General features: G+C 41.8%; 1 protein-coding gene across 2 annotated transcripts; it reads right to left on the bottom strand.

The window, feature by feature from the left end:
* Nucleotides 1-246: 246 nt before the first annotated feature.
* ETS2 (ETS proto-oncogene 2, transcription factor) lies at nucleotides 247-15,050 on the bottom strand. Of its 2 annotated transcripts, none has more exons than XM_035315783.1 (10): nucleotides 14,724-15,050; nucleotides 11,644-11,715; nucleotides 8,579-8,699; nucleotides 6,604-6,723; nucleotides 5,976-6,176; nucleotides 5,085-5,168; nucleotides 4,007-4,249; nucleotides 3,610-3,873; nucleotides 2,824-2,942; nucleotides 247-1,876 (listed from the first exon to the last, which is right to left on the bottom strand). In XM_035315783.1, exons 2-10 carry the CDS (start codon nucleotides 11,713-11,715, stop codon nucleotides 1,661-1,663), a joined length of 1,440 nt encoding a protein of 479 aa, XP_035171674.1. In that variant the 5' UTR covers nucleotides 14,724-15,050; the 3' UTR covers nucleotides 247-1,660. The 2 variants fall into 2 exon arrangements, with proteins under 2 accessions (XP_035171674.1, XP_035171675.1); XM_035315784.1 differs by lacking the exon at nucleotides 14,724-15,050 and adding an exon at nucleotides 12,351-12,492.
* Between the last annotated feature and the right edge of the window lie 2,797 nt (nucleotides 15,051-17,847).

Genomic DNA, 17,847 nt, shown 5'->3' with positions numbered 1-17,847 from the left:
ATGCCAATTTTCTTTCAAAGGCATAGAACAAAGGCATTAGCTTCTAATTTATACCTAAACACAGAGCATTGGCATGTATTTAGCTTGGTTCAAGACTATTAGCCTACCAATCTTGCAGACTTTCCTCTAACAAGCTTTCTACAGCCACTTTTTTTTTTCCCCTTACACCCCTGCAGAGGTTTATTTTAGGGATATTCCTCCCCCTTCCCTTACACTCTGTAACTTTGAGTTAAAAAAAAAAAGCTCTTTTTCTTTCTTGTTCAAGAGGTTTTTAATAAGGACTTGTTTTTAAACCTCTCACATTGTACAACACATTTAAATGTACATCAAGCTCAGATAAAAAATAAAGCTTTCTTACAAAGTACATATTTCCAGTGAATTGTGTATTTTTTTGTGCAGTAAAAATAGCTGCTACATAAATCCCTCCTGATCTTTGAAAAGGAGTCACAGTTATTTCCAAAAATAGAATTCATATTTTCATCATACAGGATAAACTGCAGGAAGAAGACAAGTCAACTGAAAAAATAAGGCTTGTATATAAATTTTGTTTAAAGGACATGCATAGAAGTTGAAAAACATATGCCATTTATAAATGAAAAAAGGTAATTTTATCCATATTTTCATTTTTCAGATAAAGAAGAAACCACAAATAGGCCCTTAATGTCCCAGAATATTATATTAGTTTCTTGTAAAAATACCAAAATGCACAAAGATCTGCCAACTTCAGTCTTGGCAAAATACTGAGCTAGACCTCCCCCCTCCCCCCATACGTTTCATATCATAGGCATACCATATGCATGCATACTGAGTATGTATGTTGTCTCTTAGGCCAATTAAATATTTGCAGAAGGTTGTATAACCTAGACAAACATGAAATAGCCATTTGATAAGTTTACATTCATCCTATTTCAAAACACACATACAATTAGTTTAATTTACACTATACAATATCTGTTAAATAGGAACATTACAGAGTTTCAAAAAAAATAATCACAGAATATATATACAAAACTGGATATTGAAATGGTATGATTTTCCTTCCCTTCTTAAAAGGGTTATTTTTTTTTAAAACAGTTGCTACATCTGGTTTTGGACACAGAGTGTTGATGTACCTGCAGCACATTTCTGGAGTAATAATAAAACGTGCTTGAGAACAACACATTGATATCAATTCTTCTTACTGCTCGTTTAAAATAAATTACATACTTTTTAAATAAATTGCATGATATAAGATGGAAGCAAGGATGACTGTATGTTAAAAAGAGAATCTGAGCAATGGTTCCGCTGCATCACTGGTTTCCTCATCCAACCTTTGGTTCTAAAGCCAACCCATCATATGGCAGTGTTAAGTAGCCAAAACACTTTGTGTGGCAGTATAGGTAGTTGAAATGCTCAAGCCCAGAGCATTTCTGTGTCTTCATGACAGAGCTGCAATCTGTGCCAACATCCATGCTGCTCAAGTGCACGACACAGCAACAACTGAAGCCACTGATGAAATAAGGCCACTTCCTTCCAACTTCCCCTGGTTACAGAAATCAGTCAAGGTCCTTATTTCACCACCGTTGCACCCATCTGAACAGCAGGAAGAACTGACTGCAGATGGCTCCTGGTCACAGTCCCAACACTGGGTCTCCACTGGCACGGCACCGGGCAGTCAGGCTCAGTCCTCGGTGTCCGGCTGCACCCCCAGCATCGCATGCAGCTCCTCCGCTGTGTACCCCAGCAAGTTCTGCAGGTCGCACACAAAGCGGTACACGTATCGCTTCCCTGATGTCTTGTGGATGATGTTCTTGTCATAATAGTAGCGTAGCCCTCGGCTGAGTTTCTCATAGTTCATTTTTGGCTTGTTTTTCCTTCTTCCCCACCTCCGTGCCACCTGCCAGTCCAAAAAGAAAGCAAATGTAAAGGGTTTGTTCAAGACATGTTCTTCCTGTTAGCAGCTGATAAAGGCAGTTATTAAAACTGCTTCTCAGTCAGAGCATTTTATTTGCTTGGATGTCCCAACCTTGGATAGCACAAGAGTTGGTGAGTGGACAAATGCCAAGACAGCTGTCAGCTGTGGCTTGACTAAGGTGAGCAGGACAAAAAGTGGCAGTGAAGAGGATACCTCCCCTTGCAGGGGCTGGGCCTAAATTTGTTTAAGGAGATCAAGCTTAAGTGAAATATAGTTTCTCCTTTCTGACAGGAAACAGAGTTTAAGAGTTCTTTTGCTATTTAGCAGCATGGGACAGCTTTTTAAATGGAAGTGGAATTAGCAGAAGTCCCTTGGAGTTGAGGATTTCCCCCCCTTTCCATTACTTTAAATAATGCTTCAGTGAACCTTACATCATGTCTCTTCACACATGAGCTTTCCTACTGATAACAGTAATTGGAAAATGAAAGTGCATTCTCTTTATTTTTAATGCCTAACGCTTTAAGTTCCCAACAAATTTAAAAAGCAGCTCTACCACATCTGCCGTTTATCTAAATGACCTGTGGTACCTCAAGTGCCTTTTCCACGGCCTTTGTGCAATCCCAGACGCTGCTGATTCAGTTACATTCCATTAACTAATCTACAGTATTGCTTACCCTGTCAAAACAGCTAACTTTGTATGCTACCTTTAAGTTTTGAACTATACAACGGGTTCTCATAACTGCAAGCAAATGCTGCTATTCCAGGGGGAGGGGGAGCATCCCACAGCATCCTGACCACACAGTAAAGCATTTGCAGATGAAGAGACTTCAGCAAGTGTCTGATCTTGCAAATGCTTTATGTTCAAGATGAGGCCCACAGATGGTGGATCAGACCCTAAATCTTTTTGTAGATTGCAATTAACCACATACCTCATCTGGGTCAGCAAGTTTAAATTCCCATCCGTCTCCAGTCCAACTAATAAAGGACTGGCAAGATTTGTCAGTCAGTAACTCCAGCAGGAATTGCCATAGCTGTATAGGTCCACTGCCTGTTAAGAGACAGGGGGTGGGGAGAAGCCACAATTAGTATTTCTGCCAGCTCTTATCACAATCAATATAGGCAACCATACTTGTATCACAAGATAAGCCTAAATAAGATTTTCCTCTGTAACACAAATCTGCTCATAGACATGTTGAAATTAAAACGTCAGCTTTGTCATAGAAACACAGGATCTGATGCAACCTATGGCTTCCCGTGGTTAGACAGATTCTTTACGCCTCCCTCCCACTTTGCAGCAGCTGCAGGTCAGCCCTCATGTCCTGTCCTGCAGCCCTTGTCTTGTCAGACTTCCTACAGGAAAAATCTGATTTCAGCAAGGACTACAGGAACAAGGTCCTCATAAGTAAGCTGACACTTGCAGAAACTCAGAACTGGGGAATACTTTGTCCAAGTTTACCTCTTTTCAACAGACCAGAAAGTGCATTTGAGTTTTACAGCATTTCAATGTACCTGTGTGTTTGTTCTTTAGATGGATAGTCCCATGGAACTTTCCTTATGAACATTTAGGATTGAAGTTCCTCATGAGTAGTGGTCTCTGACCATGTTGTAAGACATACTATGATACTACAAACCTTTATCATCAGCATAGATACCCACTTACAGAGAATAAATATGTTACATAAGAAGAGGAGTGACTATTTTGCTTCACCACTTACCAGTAAAGCCAGCTAGAATTGCTGCTGGTATAACTGGTTTCCCTTGCTCTACAGGATCACTTCTGTCTTGAATATAGTCTTTGAAAGACATTGTAGGTTTGTTCAGACACAAGGACTGGCTACAGTCATCTTCAAAACTCTCATAGGATGGTACACGTTGTAAATCCACTAGTGATGACTGGCTGTTCCAGGACTGCAGCATTGAATCTGAGCTTTCGTAACTTTCTGCACCACTGTCGCTAGATTCGTGTTCTCTAAGTTTACCTTCGTAAGAAAAAAAGAAAGAGGAAAAGTGTGTTTTTCCTCCCTTTTCTAGCTTGTATATATAAACTATGCAAGGGAGGGAAAGACATAGGATACAGCTTTGCACTCGATTATTACATGGATAGTAACTCACCAGAATTATCTATCAGCAAGTTCAGATTGCTTCTTGTGAAATCTTGATTTACTGCACAGTAGTTGACCCCAACTGCATCCACTTGGGTTTTAGGAAACAATGAGAACTCTTGTTCTGGATTGAGGAGATTTGGTCCCGTGGAAGTCTGGCAGACGTCACTCAGAAGACTGGGTTTGGGATAACTGAGGGCTTTAGGGTACCCAGGCATTTGCATTCCGTAAGGGGTCTGATCCACATTAACAGCTGAAGGAAAATAAAAAAGAATGAATTAAATGGTTTTCTCCACAGTCCCTTGAACAAACTAACACAGCTCAAGCCACTAGAGCTATGCCCGCTAGAGCTAACCCACAGCTATGCCACTGAGAAGTAGTTTTCCCATTAAAAATCTGACTGCGAGGTGTTATATGCTATGGAGCTCCTGGAAAGGCTACTGACATCATTGAGAAGATTCCCATCTACTGGGCTCCAAATCAGATTCTGTTAATCTCCACCTTGAACTTCAGACCACAAATATGTATATTGTTTGTTCTTCAAGGAAACTACAGTGCTACAGAAAAAGCTGGAGAAGCTTAAGTGGTTTTGAGGAAGGCCCTCATCATTAAGTGATGTAATTAGGCTGACCTAGAGATCAAACTGCGGTTCAGTAAAACAACACCAATCACACAATCTGAGTGAACGAGCACTTTGTCTCTACGGTTGTGCCATACACTGTCAAAAGCTCTGTTATGCTTCCACAGTCCTCAAAAAGGCCTAAACATAGCTCCTGCTGCTGCTTTTTGACTGTTTGCTAGAGGTGGGAATGCTCTGCTCCACAGATGTAGGCTTTGGCATTCAAAGAGGAAATTTGTTTTTTCATAGCCCTCACTCTTCAAAAGATTTCTGATATGAAATAGATGACAATTAAACAATACTAGGAAAGAAGATGGCAGCAACTGAAGTGTTTTCCCAAAACATAGCAACTATTCTGGTGCCTTTTTAAAAAAAAAAAAAAAAGCAAACAACAAAACAGACTGGGATCTGTGACAAGCGTATAATAAGCATACCATATCTAAAATGTCAAATTTCTTAAAATACTTACTTAGGGAATTATTGTTAACCCAGTGAGGAACTGAGGTGAGATGAGGGTTCTCCACATATTGATCCTGTGTCTTCTCTTGACTGTCTGGAGATGAGAAGAAAATAGAAAACTTGTTTTTATGATTTTAAAGAATTAATCTTTATAGAATGAAATGTTTCTGAGTCAAGTAGCTTGGGGTCATCACTCACATATCCTTTACTTATGTACTTCAACCTCTCTCTCAAAAGAAAGCCACCAAAAAAATGCCCCAAACCTCACACACACAAAAAAATTTACCTTCTAGTAGGCTTGAAAACCATAATACTAATTGATTTTTTAACATAAAACATAGAAACAACAACATGAAGGTCCAGGCCCTTCACAATTGCAACTACAGAGTATTACACTCCAATATCAAGGGAACATATAGGTCACCACATATGGAGTTTTAGCAGCTCCATTAGTGTTAAGATGCCTTAGGCATCCTTGACATCTTTACATTCATTTATTGAATAATCTCAAAACACTACATAAATGGAACAAGACCAAATACATGTAAGGACGTGAACACGTTTTGTCCAATTTTTGGTTGAATACATGTCTTTTTAAATGATGTATTGCAATAGCCTTATCCTAATCACTTTATTTCAATGATTATTCCAAATAAAACTTGACCGCAAGAGGTACTCAGTCTGAGCACAGAATGGCTTCTGCAGACACCTGCACGTGCTTTGTGTGCAAAAGATATAACACAACTGTTGACAATGCTTTTATTAACCAAGTTTTAAATTTAATCTTGACTTTTCACATGTAACAAAAACCTTTCATAGTGCAGTAAGTGTTGAAAGAGTCCTATTTCTGTCTGTCAGAAAAGCCTTAGAACAAAAGAGTTCTTTCTGTCTCTGTAGTTACCTTTTATCATCTGCTCCAGGTGTTCCCACAGAATATCACCCACATAGTCAGGTGCCAGTTCCAAGAAGCGCTCCTTGCCCAGGTTACAAAGGTCTTGGCCACTCATAAGAAACTGATGGAAGTTCACATTTGCCAAGCTAAACTCATTGGTAGCCCAAGAAAGCCACTGGCAAACTTGCTGCTCAGTCCACAGCCAGGGATCTGTAAGAGAGAAAGGATCTGTTCTTTAGAGATAGCTCCTGACCTGTGTCAGCTCCTGAAGCAATCTTCATTAGAAGGCAGCGCATGAAAGAAACTGTTAACCACAAGTTACTTAGCTCTGAAGCTTAGGCTTCAGAATGAATTTATTTTTGAATTTAAAAAGAAGTCCTCTATTTTCCTTCTGCATTCACTTTTAATCAGAGATGTCCTCAGCTTGGTTGTCTCTCTTAGGCTGCCAAAATATGAGCTCTCCATGCACCCATTTTTAATACCAGCAAGTTTAGTCTTTCCCAGTCAAGCTGTGCGAGATTCACATAGGATCCATTCTTGTATTTCCTACTGACATCATTCTTTCTCTTTTGAAAGAACCGCTATTCAGCATCCTCCTTAGCATTAAAAAAAATGCTAATAAATAGAAAACACTTACTATTTGGGATTCCCAGCCGACACTGTTCCTTTGTGAAACCACTGAAAGTATCTTTCAAGGCCTGACTCATGACAGCCTTACTGCACGGGGTTAACAGAGGCAATTCACAGTTGTTGGACTCTACAAGAGAGAAAGTGGGAGGAGGGAGAAAGGAGATGCATTAGCTTTTAGGCCAGTGAAAGAAGGGACAAGATTTCGCTGCAATATTTCAAGAATAAGAACAGAAACTAGAAACTATGTATTTTAAAACAGAAACAAACAGGGTAGAACCATTTTCAGAACATCCAGTCTGACTTAATATATTGTCAACACTGAAGTCTTTGTAGCACTGCGTTGATAAAAAATTACTTCATGATAAATTAAAGCTTTACTAGTTTTGATCATATAGATCCTTACTGACTCTTAATAGTTACACAATATGACTTTGTTGCAAGGGACCTTTACTAGAACTTTAAAAAAAAGGAAATGAGACTGCAGTTTCCTATTTTCTCACCTCTAATTTGACCTCAGACTTCTTTATTTTAACTCTAGACAGCCTTCATTTAGTTTGAGAGCTAAGTCACTGACAGTAGGGTTACTAAGAACTAGCTTGCACTATTCCACACTGTGTTCTAGCAAACTATTTCTGACCTTTCCATGCATTTCTCAGTCATCTGAACCAAATAAGTGACTGGTCACAAGCTGTCGCCCAGTGCCTAAGTAATGCAATAAAATCCATAACCAGCATCATCCTAGGCCAGTATAAATTACTAATCTGCATAAGTGATCTTTATGTTTGCAAACAGATCACATTTTAAGGACAAATTTGGCTTCTACTCCATGTTTCTTACTAAAGAATCTTCACTGAAAGATGCCTCATATTACTCAAAAAATAATTTATAAGCTGAAGAAAACTAATTAGACTCTCTAAATGTTTCAGATTAGGAAAGCTTTTACTCATATTTGATTTGTGATTGGTGCTGTTAAGCTAGGGGGTAATTTGAGAACACTTTAACCACCTCACTCCTGCATCCCTGAACACCTGAGAGCCTCTGAAAACTAGCACACAGGCAGGATTTGAAAGCTCTGCTATGCAAGAGGCATATAACGGTGACACGGTATATAAAGGTAATGAATTATCAGACTTCAACCCAGTTTGTGAAGGTGTGGGGCTCTTCTTGAAGTTTTCCTAGGTCCTGACTACATACAGGCTCCATTTGACCCAGCAAATGGATCTCACCACCAGCCACATGCTTAACTTCTGTTTTTAACCACACCCATCCTCAATATCTGCTAAGACTTGCTTTGCTGACCAGAGCAGGTAACTGATTAGGATCTCATGTTACAATGGGAGATGAAGGCAGCATCAGGTAAAATACTGACTTTTTTGTGAGGGGAAAAAAGCTGATAAAGAATTTAGGCAAGGATTTGTATAGAACTATTGGTAGGTCCTGTCTACACACAAAAAAGTCCCCCTCATCCCCAAAAGACATCCTCACCCCTGTTTTTTCCCCCCTTTTAAGGTTAGGAGTAAAACAAATCCCTAGGGAAAAAGAAAAACAAGAACTGTTCTAGGATTTAATTACAGAGGGTCAAAAAATAAGAGCTTGCAGAATGCTTGCAACATCTCAACCATAATTAAATTTTAAGTTTAAATACACATAATATTTTTCTAAGTTATAATATTTAAAACATTAAACTTTAAGTATTTTAAACTGCCTTAAACAAGCTCTGCTTTAATACCTAAGGCTTCTTCCACGGACTGTCAATCTACCTTAGACTACTGAATTCCAGATCCCATTCTTCTTCAATGCAGAGAACAACTACCAACAGAGCACCTCACATGGATGAAGTCACGGAACTCAAGTCCATGTAATCAAACAAGTTTCTTTTTAGGAAAATCTACATAGCACTTGTAAGAGTGTAGGGAAGAATTGGACCCCACAGATTTCTCTCTGATCTCTGGATTGGACCAAGGAACAAAGTAAAAACTTACCGTAAGAAGTAGAATCAAATCCTGTTGGCACTTCTTGAAGCGTTTGATCTTCATTTAGTGATAAAAAATATCCACTAAAGAGAGAGTTTGAGCTATCAAAGGTGTCAAATGCTGGCTGACGCTGCAAAGCAACAGAATAATAAAAGCCTTAATGTTAGCATTTTGCCAGAGTACTGCCAACTGAATTGCTAGGAAGTGGTTGCATTCAGTTTCCTAGATTTAGATCGTGCACAACCACTATCTTGAATCAACTAACTCGTGCCTTTGAAATGTAAAGGCAAAGACAGCATATCTTTTTGTACATGAATACAAAACAACTAACACTCAGACCACAGAACTAATCACAAAGCATGTTCTGCGAGTCACAGTAAAGCAAGTAAGGATATTCAAAGTTTTCCTGTAATTGAGACTTCTAACAATAGAGAATGCATGCATATTTCCAGATATACTTTGAAGAAATCCTAGCATTTCCTTAACCCATTAAATTCACTGCCCGCTTGAGTTCTTGATGGCAGAGGCAGGATTGGTAAATATTGGAAAAAACAACAGGCAGTGCAAGACCTACAATAGATTTATGCACTTCATTTAATAGGAAATCCTTAGTCTGAACCCCATCACTTGAAGCTATACAGTTAGTTTCACAGGACTTCAAGACTTCTATACTTGTGAGTTTACTGGATTTGGCAGCCACTACATTTTGCAGACTTCAGGTGCTCAGTGAAATAGCTAATTTAATTATACAGAAAGGGATAAACAGGAGGGTAATAAAAGCGTACCAGATAAATGCAAATTCTACTGATGTATTGGCAGCCTTATAAATATCGGTACATTTTGAAAACCTAACTTCTTGCATACTTGACTTGTGTCAATTGAATATGCTAAAAACAGCACAATCACTGGGTTTCTCCAGCCACGTAAGGGTTTGGCGGGGGAGGCAGGGAAATGTGAAAAAAGGAGGAAATAACTTTAAAAACAACTTATGCAACTTGTCTGTTAGTCATAAGGAAACAGTATCTGCACCATCCAGAGGCAAGGACGAACAAAAGTTGCTCTGAGATTTCAAAAGCACCGGAGGATAGAATATTGTCCAGGAAAGCTACATCACATATGGCAGCTCAGGGAGCTGAAGACTAAGGTAACTTGCAAATGCTTCTTTTATTTTTTAAGCATGAAGCGGTATGCCAGTTAGTGCCCAAACAGAAAATGTAGCTGAGGACAAGGCAGAAGATTTTTCAGGGCTGTATTCAGGTGCAAGACAAAAGCAACCTGAATGATGTTTCTGCAATAGCAGGAAAGTGTTAACATTTCCACATGTTCCCTAATTTTCCTTTTGGTATTCTACAAGGTTTGGAGGGGCTTGGAGTCTTTTTTGTGCTAGGTGCCTCTTGGGTGCTCCTGCTGCTGCTCCCCAGCCCCTCATACTAACCCTAAGAAGAAACTAAGGACCATCAAGCTTTATTTGTATTTTACAACAAGCTGCAATGCATGCCACTATATACATTATGAAAGCATATATTCCACAGAAGAAAAAGCAGGCAAAGTACACAATATGTCTCTAGGGGTTAACTGGATTCAGAAATCCCTACTGAGAGCTGGCCAGTGGAGACAAATTACATACAGTCAGTTCAGGTGCCAACCACAGCCAGCAGAAAGAATCAGAGCAAACCCGTGAAAACCCTCACAACCGAGTGAAAAAACACACTAACATATTTGGCAATTGTTATTAAAGAATTCTTGGTACATTACTAGATAAAAAGCACTGACTCATCGCTAGTACCTAGAAGAAAGGGCAAGTTCTTTCAACATAATCTGGAAACTCCTGCATTTTGTGTAAATAGCTGACCCTTATCCTGAGTCACTGGAAAAAATGCTGTGGCATGTCAATGAGTAAAATCTATACTGTACTAGTTTCACATTTCAAAATGGATTAAATTAATGTTTAAGCAGGTTTTTTTTAATAGTAAATCAAGAGGAAAAAAAAACCAATGTAGCATAAGTTCTGCTTACCCTATCAGTCATGCAACCATTTTGTTTTTTTTCAACATACATTAACAATAATTATTACAGAAAAAACTAAAGAAGTGAGAGCAGCTACAAAGTACTAGAATACAGGTCTTGATTTTGAATTAATTACATGACAGCTAACACTGACAATCTGCTTATCACAATTACTGTGTTCAAGAGCACACAGCTATCAAGTTGGGGGGTCTCTTTTGGACCCTGTTTTTGCTCCATCAGGAGAAAAAGTGAAGAGCAGACAAAGTATTAGAGGAGTCACAACACTGAAGTCTCACTAACTGATTCTAAAACTGTGTCTGAACTAAGACACAGACATTCTTTAAAGTTAAAGATCAGGAACTCACTTTCTGTTCTCATTATGCGGTTTACATTAATCAATACTCTGTTAAAAATGATACTGGGATGAAAAGTATCGTGCAAATGTGGAAGTGAAAAGCAATTAATAGACTGAGTTGTTATAGCTTAATTATCCTTTGCCTTCAGTTTTTAAGCTGTTTTCCAAACAAGATAAACACAGCTTACCTAGGGATAAAATATATTGAATAACTAACTTTGGTTTCCTACAGGGTATTGGACTGCCATTTCATATAGTTGCATGCAATAAGTGAAAAGCTTTTTTTCATACAATAGTCTTGAAGAATCAGGCTTAACTACAGCTAGCAGAACGCCACTGTGCCAATCTGCTCAAGTTAGTTACATAAGGATCACTCATACTGCCAGCCCTGGAACCTTTATTTAGGCTATATTTTAATGATCTCCAATGAATTTGGGCTCAGCTCTTGTCTACCCTCTTGTTTTCAAATTCTTAGGACAGGGGATGTAAGATTTTTATTTCCCTCAGTTCCACTTTGCTCATATCCACCAAACTCTGTGGGAATACTCTAGAAGAAATCTACAGGTCACAATCAAGCTATTAAAACTTGAACATGCATTCAACCTGGCATGGTTGTACAATTCTTTGCTAGCATTAATAAGAACACAGTACATGCCCTAGCTGGGAGATGAGAACAGTGGGGTTTAACAGCTGCTTGCTCAGAAGTACTCACCTTGAGCATTCCTCTGTACATAGTCGACACGGGAGCTACTTGATCCATGTTTCTGATCCCAAACTCACTCATCTGAAAAACAGGAGGGGTCACATGAACCATGTTGCTATTGAGGAAGGAAGCAAGTTCCAAGACATATTTACATCTCATACTGCTTGAGCACAGACTGCAGAACAGCTCTCTGCCTGAGGTACAGGCAAAGCCTTTTTCATTGCCCACATCCCAACTACACAAGGCACAATTCTCATCTTGTTTGAACAGCTTTTAAGTGGAAGACTTTTCCCAAGCATCAGCAGAATTAGAGTTTTGTGATATGAGCCACAAGAGGATGATTAACTTCTGATACCCAAAGCGAGGTCTTTTATTACCTCATCTCATTAAGTGCTCATAAAAGCCTACAGAGGTCCTTTGTCCATCAAGTACCTATTGCATAGAGTCATTTCTAATTTTTCACCCATTATCTTAAACATTAAGCCTTGCACTATCTCTGCTTACTGCATTCATGCCTACATGCCACTTTGCCTTTTCAAGTACCGAAAAAAAACAACAGGGTGCTCACCACACTACACCTCCACACGCTCCTCTCATGAGTTACCAGTGGAAGCTAACACCAGGTACCATCAGCCTGCTTCCTTCACTGGGAAGAGCATCTCCAAACAGTGTTATTTTGCTCATTTTCTAAACATGGGATTGGTGTATTTATACACCTTTGGAAGGCTCAGGTTTAAGTTAAGAGGTTCATGCTGTAACGTGTCCTTACAGAGCTGGGACTACCAACAACTACTGAAGTTAAAGCTATCACGTTCCCTGTGTTACCAGGAAAAGGATTGTGCGAGGCCTGTATAACTTGCCCTCGTATATATGACTCAAGGAGTAGAGCGATAAGATTCTTATCCTTTTACGGACCTATGAGAGATCAAACATCAGGAATAAAGCCAATTTTATGACCATTGTTCAAGTTTATCATGATGCTGTAATTCAGGTGTCAGTAAGTGATACCTTATCAGACTAGACTGTGGCAAGTTGTCTCCACAATTTTCCTCCTACTTTGTCAAAGCATTGTGCTAAGCTATTTTGTTCTACGGAAACCGCCTCAAAGTGTGCACCTCTACTTAAACAAAGTCACAGAAGACATAAATAATCACAGTTCTGTGGGAATAGCAATAATTACAAGCAATTTCTCTCTAGCCATTTTAACACGGGGAAAAAAATAAAATACAATCTTGAACTCAGAAAAAGATGGCAAATGAGAGCTCAACAAAACAAGCAGAGCCTGCCAAAATGACAAATTCAAAGTCTGTCTGTATAGCAGAGGAAAAGAAAAATACCCATCAGCTGAAGACAGATCCCCTTCATCCTCCTATGTATGCAATCACACATACACACACAAAATAATAACAAGAGTCCTTAATCTGAAAGGCCCATTTCAACTTCACTGCTATGAGATGTGTGGGGCTTATCACCAAAATAAAACAAATCAACTGAATACAAAAAGAACAGTCAACTTAGACTTCATTAACGCTACCCAAAAGTGCAACCTACTGAATGATGGGTTTTACCTCAAATAGCGTGTACAAATATTTGCGCTAAATTACACATCTCATTGAGCACCAAAGAATTTTACGCAGCATGAGTCTCACTCAGCAAGCATCCTAATATTTTCATTACATTTCCACAGTTTAAGCTGTTTACCCCTGCATTCAACTGAGCTTTTAAAAAATAAACAAACATATGGCAATTTCTAATACCTTGTTTCAACGCTGAAATCAGCGGTTATATAGGGATAAGTAGCTATAAGCCTTACCAGTGGGAAGGCACTTGTGAAAACACTATGCATATTTTCAGTAATCTTAGATCTGATCAGCAGTGATTGCTACCAACAGGATTTCTGACAATTTCAGGTGCAATCCTGGCCTCTGCATGAGTTCTGTTGGCAACTTTCCCACTGCCTAGAAGGTTTTCATCCTTCCAGGCTTTTTGTTTGTTTGTTTCTTCGGACACACTTCGGGCACTGAGACAGAGGGTTTACAAGAAGCCTTCATTACTCGGCGTTGCTCATTAACCCAACTCGTTGCGTTTCCACGGCCTTCCCTGTGTGCTACACACCTTGTGAAAAAAGACATCAGAGCTTTGGTCTAACAACACAGGAAGATCCTACCACATTTTGTAATGCCCTAACCAAATCTCTCAGGTTGTTACGGGTTCCTAGAGCCTTCGCTCGCCACACATCAGCTTCCCACCCTGCAGCACAACCAGCTTCCAGCATGGGACCTGAAACAAGCTATCGGGACCGAGAAGGCAGCATAGCTTCTCATGATGAAAAGGTTAAAACCTGTTTTTTTTTTTTCCACTGGACTCTGAAAGCTGCTGTTTGAGCCCAGAAAATACACTGGGGCATGATGTGCCTGGGCCTCGATTCCAGCTCCTCCACCGCTGCTGACTGCGACTTGCCAGCTATAATTGGTTTAACTGGCAGGACACCTTCTTCAACACCCCCGCAGAGCCGAGCGGGTGAACCAGAACAGGGTCAACAGGATCAGGCACTTATTAACTAATACTCCTGAATTCTGATCAACTTCTCTTCAGCAATAACCGGGCGCTCGCCCACAGCCTGAGCAGGCTGGGAACCATCCACGGGGCGACCTAAGCCACGCTAGTGCCTACAGTAAAAGAACCTCCACGGCTTTTTTTTTCTTAAAAACAAGAAGAAAAAAAGAAACAGAAAAACCCAAACCAAGCAAACAGAACCCTACAAACAAACAAACAACAGGGATAACCGGGCTCCTGTCAGCAGGATCTCCTTTCCCACCTCTGCCCAACCCCCTGCAGCGGCCGGGGGGAGCCCCCTTTTGGCACCCAAACTCAGACGGGGGAAAATCATCCGACCCGGCGTTTTTGGGGTCCCTTTCGAGCCCTCTGCCCGTTAACCCCCTCCTGCCCGCCTCCCCCCCGGCCAAGCCCCCTCCCCCGCCGCGGGCGGCGCCGGCCGCCATCACCCCCCGGGTCCGGGTCCGGGCTGGGGGCGATGCCCGGAGCCCCCCACCCCGGCTCGGGGCTCCCCCGGGATGCCCCCCGCTCACCTGGCCCCCGAGCGCGGAGCTCGCCTGCTCCTCGGCTAGCCCCCTCCCCGGCGGCGGCTGGGTCCAAAAAAAAATAATTAAAAAATAAATAAATTAAAATTAAAAATAAAAATAGAAGAAGGAAAAGAAGGCGCGCTGCCTCTCTCCGGGAGCCAAAATATCCTCGATGTGGCAGAGCCGGCCAACAACAACGGCGGCGGCGGCAGCGGAGGAGGAGGAGGAGGAGGAGGAGGAGGAGGAGGAGGAGGCAGCGCCGGCTTGATCCCAGCGGAGAGTCCCGGAGGAGGAGAAAGGGGGCGGGAGGAAGGAGGCGGGCGGCTGCGTGGGCGCTGCCGGGCCGAGCCGGGCCGAGACTCCGCTCAGAGCCGTGTGCGCTGCGCTGTGCCGCTCCGCCCGGCCTGCCCAGCGCTCTTCAGCGGGCAGGGGGCGGGGGCGGCGGGGGGACCGCCCCCCCGGAGCCCGGCCCCTTCGCCGGGAGGGCGGCGGGGAGCGGGGCGGAGGCTGCGGGAGGCCTGGGCCAGCCCGGCGTGCCCTGGTGTTGGGGGTCCGGGGAGTGGTGTGGGGCGCTGTGCCGGCTGGGGGGATGCGGGAGGGGACCCCCGCAGTTTGGGGAAGGCAAAAAAGGCAGTTTGGGGTCATTCCAGGAACACATTCCTCCCCCAGTCCATACACTAGATAACTCATTATGGACATTTTCCATGCTTAATTAACGCCTGGCCTCAAGAATGCTAAGATAGGAGAATCAACACCGACGTGCCCAGCGACCTCCCCTGCCCAAGCGAGACCCTGGGCCCGGGGAGGACAGCAGCCCCCGGGCGTCCGCCTTCACCTCCACCATGTGCTCCTCTAGGTTTTTGGTGATCACCAGGAAGCTGAACTGCCTTTAAAAAGCTATTCTACAAGCTTGCTGTGACACGCTGCGTTATTTAAGATAACTGCCATCTCAAATTAACACTTCTGTCATATGGCTGTAACTTCTCTTGGGACAGGAGCCCCCAGTAGCTGCCACCCCTTGGTTCCTCACCTGATTTCAGACGACCCTTTGCTGAGGCTGTGGTTACTTGTACCAACAAAAAGCTACAGAGCCTTGGGCTGGTGGTGGTGCAGTTGTCAGGGCCACCTCCTTCGATGCTCTCCAGCTATTTCTGGCTGCAGCAAAGGCCAGACCATGCCACTTGTTGCATCTGAGTAAGATTTTTCTGCCATTTCTTCCAAACTCTTCAGAATACCTCCTCCTCTCCTTAGGAAAGTGGCTGGTACTTGTTTCCTTACGGCCAAATGTCACCAGGCAAGTTGTGACAGCACACGTTAAGACTGGAAGAAAAGTCTTGATTATGCCAGTGACATTTCTCACTTCGGGAGAGTCCCGATCTAATAAGGCAACATCTGTTAGAATCCTAAGGGAAACCATTAAAAACTGTATGTCAGCTGGATAGCAGTTTTAATTATAACACTGACAAAAACAATTGTGCCACCCTTTATACAGGGGAAACATCTGCCAAAAAGATAAGATGAAAGGCTGGGAGTTATTTATTTCTTGCTAAATTGATGTGCTGGAATCCGGAGCAAAATGGTTAAGTTGGCTGTATTTTCCTCTATTAAAAATATTATTTTAAAAGTGATTCCTATCACATACATATATTTAATTTCATTGACACTTATTGCTGGTATAAAATTCAGTGTTGCTCCATTACAAGTGGTACACACTCAGTAGGCTGGAGCGCTTGGTATATATCAAAACTGAGCAGTGAGGGTCACCCTGCTTGGGTCAGGGACATGCAGAGCTCCTTGCCGACCTGGATTGTGTTCCCTCTGTACTAATCATTGTCAGAGAGTAAAATCTTTAAGCTAGAGAGATAAAGAAAAAATAGTTTTTGTTTTGGTTAAAAATGCTTCTGCATTGTACAAGTGTGTTTTGTTTTATTTTAGGAAGCATCCATCCTCCTCACAATTGCTTTAGCCCTTATCTGTGTTTTTTTTGCACGTGTTGGTATACAGAGAGATAAAAGGAGGAGCTGTGTATAACCTGATGAATAATCATCATGTCAGCACCAAGCTCTAAACGTTGGACATTTTTTGTTGTGGACCCACTGGTGCTTTCTGTTTTTTTTAGGGTGAGGGAGAACTAGCTCCAGTACTCAGGGTTGAAGTGGCTAGAAAGACAAAAAGAAAGCATGGAGATAAAAATAATAATAATAAATATTTGCATAATCGTTGTACTAGGATTCTGTGGTTGTCCAGATAAGACTTTTTTTTTTTTTTTTTTTTTTTCCAGTCCTTGTTGTTTATAAATTTCTTGTTTTAAAGAGGACCATGCTGCAAGTAGGTTTGTTTGGTTTTGGTCTTGTATTTTTATTTTATTTTATTTTATTTTATTTTTTCCTTCCTCTGCAATGGTATCTCAGAAATATGCCAAAAAAATCCCCTCCTGTAGTGCAGTGAATTAAGGAACATTCTTGCATTTGCTACAGTATTCAGGTACATGACGTTTTGTGCTGAAAGCAATGGATGGTTGTCTGAGGGGATAATTTGGCCTCAGATTTCTGACCTGAGCAGTTGCAATGCTAATTTGCAGGTTCACTGGAGGAGAGGAGGAACAGCTGAGTGTTGGGGCATCCCAGAGATGTATTCTTGCCTGTGCCAAAACAGAGGGGGAATAAGATCCTAAAAATGTAGAGGTTTAAAGCACAAGAGGGAATGAGAGGCGGCAGGTATGCGGCAGAGCCGCATTTCAGCCAGCGCTCCAGCGAAGGTATGACTTACTCCTCCAGAATTTCTCTTGCGACACTGAGAGGACACTCAGGAGTGAAAACCCTGTTGTGCTTTCAAAGTATGCGCTGAGCACTCATCTGCATGTTGGCTCAGCTCCCCTGCCCATGTGTGTTTGGGGCATGCGTGGCCCTCCTCCTCATTCTCCTCCTCCTCCTTTTTCTCCTCCTCCTCCTCCTCTCCTTGTTGAGTGCCCAGGCTCACGGGGTGACCAAAACAGGGCTCAGCACCTGGCCGCCCCATCCCTCTGGGTAAAGTAAACAAACATCCTGGTCATGCATTGAACAGAGGAGGCTGCCCTGCTTCTGTCCCCAAAGACAATTAACAATGAAACGCCAGCAGGGAGCATCTGTAA

The sequence above is a fragment of the Oxyura jamaicensis genome, chromosome 1 (assembly GCF_011077185.1).
Source record: "Oxyura jamaicensis isolate SHBP4307 breed ruddy duck chromosome 1, BPBGC_Ojam_1.0, whole genome shotgun sequence".
NCBI classification, from domain to species: Eukaryota; Metazoa; Chordata; class Aves; order Anseriformes; family Anatidae; genus Oxyura; species Oxyura jamaicensis.
Note: the sequence above shows the minus strand (reverse complement) of the source record. Positions and strands in the feature narration are given on the sequence as shown.